Genomic DNA, 6,766 nt, shown 5'->3' with positions numbered 1-6,766 from the left:
TCTACCCAGGTTGCAGTCACACCCCAGATGGCAGCATGGATGTGGATAGCGGGACAAAGAACTCCCAAAGGCTTTTGCACTGCAGGGGTGGATGTTTCCAGATTTGCTGTGACTTGCATCTTCAAGAGGCAGTGGATTGTGTACAGCACTGAGCTGCTGCTTTGCACACTGCCTGGGGACACCAGAAAGAGCTGGGGAGCTAGGTGTGTGCACTTCCCTTCTCTAACCAGGTCAAATTAACTTTAATAAAAGGCTTCCAGTACACTGGGAGAGGCAGGTCAGTGCCCTGCTGTACGACCAAGGGGAATGTCACAGACATCTGTGCAGGATGTGAAAATAGGATTTTTTCCTCCTAGTCATGGGCATCACTTCACCTGGTTTAGAGGTTGTAGTAATCATGCTCACCACGTAACTGGAGCTGCCCACACATCTAGACTGTGCTCAGGTTATCTGGGTTAGGCAGATACCGGTGACTGTTAATAGAAAGGCTCAGGAAGTGGAAAAAATAGGTCTGACCTTTTTGACGTCTTTGTCAATTCCTCCCCACCTCCAATTTCTGTTAACTACACTCCTGTTTCTGAGAGCAGCTTTGTGGGAAATGCTTTTTTGGGGCCTCTAATAGTATTGCTATAGTGGTACTATGCTTGGTGGTAGTTATGGAGATGAAATGCTTAGAGTAGTGCAAAAGTGCAAAAGTGATGCAAACAGAATATGTGCTGACTTGGCACACAATGTGGGTGAAGAAGCAAAGGAAACAGCAGTTACCAAATACATTAATTTTGCTTCTTCCTCTGCTAGCCCTCCAAAGAGTGCAGTGGCTCAGTGGTGACTGGGTGCTGCAGCAGCTCCTGAGGTGGAAGGTTCAGCCCTGCACTGAGCTAATGCTGAAAGCTGTCCCCTTTTGACCCAAATGTGTATTTTTGTCATTCACGCTGTAGAGTCAAGGTGGTCTAATATGATGCTAGCTCCATCACTGCCTTGTGTGCTGTTGGCTTCAGTAACTGGCCCATTGGAGTGCATTGAGCATGCCGTTTGACCTAGACCTGGACCCTGACCCTGTAGCTGCAGAGTGAATGTTCTGCCCTAACAGAGTTATAATGAAAGGACAACTTGCTCTAGAAACCTTGGATGCAAGGAGAGGTGAAAAGGCAACTACACACAGCCCTAAATTTGTGCGGGGTTCTTTCAAGTGTGTGTGTGGTGTATACAAATGGGCATAGGAACTTCAGACTAATTTAACCAGTCCTGCCACTAACTGGCCCATCCAAAGCTCTGTACTGCCTCCAGGTTAGGAGGCAGCCCACACAAATAGCCCAGTAAGCTTTTGAGGTTCTGCTGCTGGACACAGTAAGGTCACCACATAGATACAGCTGCTCAGAACTATAGTGAAGGCCTGGGAGGTTACTGCAGTTGGTAGAGCTGCTTTGTGATGGATGCCTGTAGATGTAGTAAGAACAGCAACTCCAGCCCAGCCCAGGAAACATGTTCTTCTTTTTATCCACCTGACAAGGACATTAAGTACTTCCCTTTTCATGTCCTTGTGACAATGTATTTAGCAGAATTCACAGATTTGTTGGAATCTGACAGGCTGTACCATGAGTGTGTTTCTGCTGTGGCCTCAAACTTGCAACCTCTAGACTGTCAACCATGCACCTTAGTGCCTATGCAACCCCAGCCCCTGGACATTGATTCATATCTTTAATATTATGGTCTGTTAATTGAAATGAACTAGATGGGCCCAGAGGGACAAAAATGTTAACCTGATCCTGACCTCACACTGAGACCTTGGCTGGCTTAGTTCCAGGGCAGACTATCGCTGCTAAAATTCCCTTGTATTGCAGGTACAAGAAAAGAAGGGTAGCATTTAAAATGTGAAGTTTTGGGTAAGGCTTGTTTGGGAACTGCTGACTTGCAGTAGGAACCTCTACCCACCAAGAATGGTTAATGTTATTGTGTTCCTTGGGCTCTGTAATTTATGTTTATTCTTCTCTCCAAAAGGTGGAATTGGGCAGTCTCACATCCTACTGATCCACTTCCCATCTGTGCTGTTGCACTGTCCTCTGCATGCATCGGACTCCCAGGGAGCCGTGGTCTCCCTCCTCTGGTCTGCGCTTGGATCCAAGGCCTTCCCTTGCCATTCTATAATGGCAAAGCAGTGGTGGTGCTGAACAGAATTCCATTAGCTAGTGGTGCAGTGCATAGCCTTTTCCCTCTTGTGTCAAACTGGAACAGAAATCCTTGTCCCTGAAGACCTGGAAGAGCTCCAACATGGGAGCCTCCAGCATGGGAGCTGGGCAGCTGACTGGTGCGATGCTCATGGTATGCATTTGGCTCCCCATGGCAGCTGCTCAGAACCTCATCAAGAACCCCAGGGACCAGAAAACAGAGCATGCACTTCTGATAAATGAGATCAATGCAGACAACCCAGGAGAAGACACCTCTGAGTTTGTGGAGCTATATCACACCAGTGGTCAAGCAGCCCCCTTGGATGGCTACTACCTCATCTTTTACAATGGCAATGGAAACCTGGCCTACAGAGTCCTGAACCTCAAGGGCTACACCACAGACAGCCAAGGCTTCTTCCTCATTGGGTCCTCCACAGTACAGCCTCGCCCCTCCGTGATCTTTCCTAAGAATACTATCCAGAATGGCCCTGATGCTATTGCCCTGTATTATGGGAAAGAGAACTTTCAGGAAGGTATGCATGTCACGAGTGATGGTCTGGTGGATGCCTTGGTCCATAAGTCTAAGAAGACTGACAGGGCAGATGTGTTGCTCAGTGTTTTGACCCCTGACAGGGATGCATTTCTGGAGGACCCAGCCTTCAGGATCTTGGATGAGTCAATAGAAAGGTGCCGTGGAACAGATTCTCAGTGGGTTTTTCAAGTGGCGATGCCCAGTCCTGGCAGGGACAACCACTGCATCCCCTCTTCTCAGCTGAATGCTTCTGCTGCACTGATCAATGAAGTTCACCCCATGTCCTCTCCTGGAGAGTTTGAATTCATAGAGCTTCAAGGACCGCCTTCCACCATGCTGAGGGACTTAGTTCTGGTGCTGATTGAAGGGCTGACCAAAGAAATTTATTTCTTCATGGATGTTTATGGGAAAACCTCTCCAGACGGCCTACTTCTGATTGGCTCAGTCCAAGGCAAAACCCCAGGTAGGACTCCAGGCTTCTGGTTGCTGGGGCCTGTGCACGTCTGCAAGATGGGATTATGGGTATGAGATAAGCAAAGCATCTGTCCTTCGCTTTGGGAAAATGTCTTTTTCATTCTGGGTTTCTACATTGTCCACTTCAATAGACCAGCTGGGGACCTGAGGTGTTATGATAGTACAAATAAATCACCAGTCTCCCTCCTTTCCTGCTCTCCCTCAAAGTACATCCCAAAGGTGAACCTTCTTGAGGAATTTTGTGACAGTGATTTGCTGCTGGGTGTTTTGGGGACTGTGGAAGACCAGGTCATTTACCTTCTCTGGAGAAGCAATGAAGGTGGGTGAGCAAGCTCCATTTCCTGGTCTGCCACTGTCCTGTTTTGAACTAATTACTTTTCTCCCTTCTGTGCCCTTTTCTCCATGGGAGTAATATTTGTCCTTCCTTGTGAGACACTCCAGTGTGGAAGGGCTGGTGTTGTCCTCCCTGTCCTTAAAAATCTCTTCCTACAACCCCACCAAAAAACAATAGAAAAGGAACTACAAAAACAAAAACCCACCAGCATAATTTTTTTTCTTCTCCTTTTTTTTTTTTTTTTGAACCAGACATGAACAACCAGCCTAGGCTTATATCTATTTACTGGGCTGGGAATTGGACTTCCTTCAAACTTCTGAAACTTCCTTTAGGGTAACAGATGGGGAACAAATATTTACAGAAATTGGCCACACCAAAGGAAGAATTGGGCAGCTGGAAATGCTGACTCCACAGATGTCTTGTATCACAACTGCATGTGTCAAAACTTTTGAGTTGGGATGAGTTATCTCTTACTATCTGGTCCTTGCATTGCAAACTTAACTTTAAGCAGTGTGATTACCCTGGATGCTTTTGTAAGGCCAGCTTGATCACCTAAAGAGAGGCTGAAGTTCTTTTCAAGGTGAAGCTTGTTTAGTTTATGAAAGGGATTACATGATATAGCTCTCAGCGGTAGCAGAGGACTGGAGCCAGTGACCCGTGGCATGGTGCCTTTTTTAGTCCTCTATTCAAAGCTTAAAATCTAACCCACCTAAAACAAAGGAGCCAAAGGCAGTTTCAGCTCTTTTCCCTCCCAGTCATTGTGGTTTGCAGTCACTGTTTCCTTTTGTGTCTGGGAGGAAGAATGGTCAGTGCTCAGGTTGCTGGCTTGACATTCAAATCCAAATGCTGCCACAAGATTCCTGTGTGGCCTGTGGTAAGTCACCCAGACTCAGATCTAGTAAAGGATGTGGGCACCTAGAAGGTTGGTACAAAAGCAGTGATACCCAGTGGTAAGTGTCTGAGATCGCTGTAGAGTTCATAGGGAGAGTTAGGAACCTCAGGATGTTTTTAAAACAGCCAGCATGCTAAGTCAGTATGCACCTGCATAGAGATAGTCAGTGGGCAAATGCTGAGGGCATGAGTGAGACTTAAATCCTGTCTCCCTCTCTCCCTAGATAGCTTACCTCTGGATCCACAGCCCAGACCCTTCTTTGGAAGACAAGGGTCTATGCTCTTCCTTTCAGAAAACAGAATAGACTTGTAGGGCTGTGTGAAATGGCTGTTTCGTTTCGGTTTCAGATTCCGCTGTTTCAGAGGACAGTGATTCCTTTCGGTGTTTCATATCACTGTTCTGTTTCAGTTCAGTCGAATCTGTTTCAGAGTTTCAACGCTGTTTTGGTGCTGATTCAGATCAGCTGGGGAGAGGCAGGCACAGCCAAGCAGCTGCAGGTTCTCCCATGGCTCATCTGGTTGTGGCGGCCTCTGTCTTGGTGGGAGGAGCCACAGGAGAAGCCCCCATGGCTGCCCTGGCCAGCCCCATCCCCTGCCAGGCCCCAGCCTCCTGGCACTTAAGAAAGCCCCACACTCACCAGCTGCCCTGCCTGGCCCCATCCCCCGCCTGGCCCCAGCCTTCCCGCACTTTAAAAGAAGGGCTGCGGGGCTGTGCCGGACTATTCCCAGGGGGTTCTTCTGAAACATATCCAAAACGTGTTGGATGGTTTTGTTTTGCTTCAGAGGCTTTCATTTCATTCTAGATCCAGTGTTTTGGGTGCTGAAATGGGCCAAAACACCTCCAAAACGAAATGGCTGCCAAAATTTTGCACAGCCCTACAGATTTGTGCTTTCAGGTCACAGCTAGAAGAGAAAGTGGCACTTTTTTCCCTTCATATAACAGCCCAGGAGTTAGAGCACTCATCCAGAAGGTGACAAATCTGGGTTAAATCTCTTCCTCTTAGTCAGGAAATTTAAACCTACATCCCTACTCCCCAAGAGAGCACCTCTAAGTAACCACCAGGCCATAAACTGTTCTGAGCAGGCCCCTTTCCTCCCCTCACAATTGAGCTGTTCCACTGCACAGAAGAACATTACAGATTTGGTGGGCCAGTGAGGTTGGGGCACGTCTTGCGGCTCAGGCTCTCCTCTGAGAGGTGGAGCCCTGGGTGGTGGTCCTTGCTCCAAGAAATGTTTTCCACATTTCAAATGAAAGTTTATCAGAGCAAGAGCTGGAACCCAGGACTCCAGTCCCCCCAGGAGAGTGCCCTAACCAGTATGGCACGCTCTCATTAGCCCAGTACATCTTGAATTGTTGTCTGTCCAGTGGCATCACTTCAGCAGGAGGGGGGAAGAGCGCCTCTATCACCTTTTGTTCACAACACTCCCCAGGAAGGTGAGAGATTTGAATTCCATCAGGAGAGAATTGAACCAGGTCTCCCACTTCCTAACCAAATGCTCTGATGACCTAGAAGTGATCTAAAAGTGAGATGCTTTACATCATTTCCTCCTCAGGCTGTGTGTTAAAGAAAGCAGAGGCTTAGCCCTGTCAAATTAAGGTCCTTGCGGGTGCACAGAGAAGCAGGATTTCATCGAAACAGTAAGGTCAAAAACTGAAGCACCACTGGCATTTGTGTTCCTCTAGAGCTATATAGCAGCTAATCAGGAGCTTTTAGGATTACAGCTTTGGACATGCATCTTTAAAAGGGGACATGGGTAAAAGTCAGGCATCTATGTCCTTTATTGTCCCTACTGTACCTAGTCCATGTTTTAGTTATTTTTAATTTGTAAATTGGGGACAGTAGCACAGCTCTTCTTCATGGGGGATTCTCTGCAGAAATACCTTTAAACACTTGAGAGGTGCTTGGGGGATGGAGCAGCAGATAAGCATCTAGCTAGATTTTTGTGTCTGTCCTATAAGGCGGTGAGGGGCTCATACAAATGTGCAAACTGGCTAAAGAGGAAACGGAAAGTACTGCTGAAAGAGAGTTCTTTTTAATTTCTCTCTAATTTTTTAACAGTAACCTGAAGTCCCACTTGCTGAAACAACTGATAAAGTATTTTCTGTCCAAAGACCATTTTTAAATTGACAGCCTCCCTTGAAAATCCTTGCTTGTCCCAATTTTAGTAAGACATTTTTTGGAACTGTCCGTTTTGTGTTCTGGCAGTAAATTAGAAAGGTGCTGCTTTACATTCACTACAGACCCCAGAAGCATAAGTGGGTAGTTTTTGTGCCCTGAGAAGCAGTGGTGCTCAGGGAAGCACCTGCTGGCGGTGACAGTGGCCAGGCCAACAGTGCAGCAGCTGTATTTTTGCTCCCTCTCCCTAACC

At 47.2% G+C, this 6,766-nt stretch overlaps 1 protein-coding gene across 1 annotated transcript in view; it reads left to right on the top strand.

Annotated features, from left to right (window-relative positions):
• Window positions 1–1,632: 1,632 nt before the first annotated feature.
• The window catches only part of LOC109290838, a 49,051-nt gene continuing 43,917 nt past the window's right edge, over window positions 1,633–6,766 (top strand). Inside the window, exons 1-2 of the mRNA XM_019507639.1 lie at window positions 1,633–1,883; window positions 1,999–3,160. Of these exons, the coding sequence (XP_019363184.1) occupies window positions 2,269–3,160 (892 nt within the window). The 5' untranslated portion in view covers window positions 1,633–1,883; window positions 1,999–2,268. The remainder of the gene's footprint in view (window positions 1,884–1,998; window positions 3,161–6,766) is intronic.

The sequence above is a fragment of the Gavialis gangeticus genome, unplaced genomic scaffold, assembly GCF_001723915.1.
Source record: "Gavialis gangeticus isolate Ggan-Ray unplaced genomic scaffold, GavGan_comp1, whole genome shotgun sequence".
NCBI classification, from domain to species: Eukaryota; Metazoa; Chordata; order Crocodylia; family Gavialidae; genus Gavialis; species Gavialis gangeticus.
Note: the sequence above shows the minus strand (reverse complement) of the source record. Positions and strands in the feature narration are given on the sequence as shown.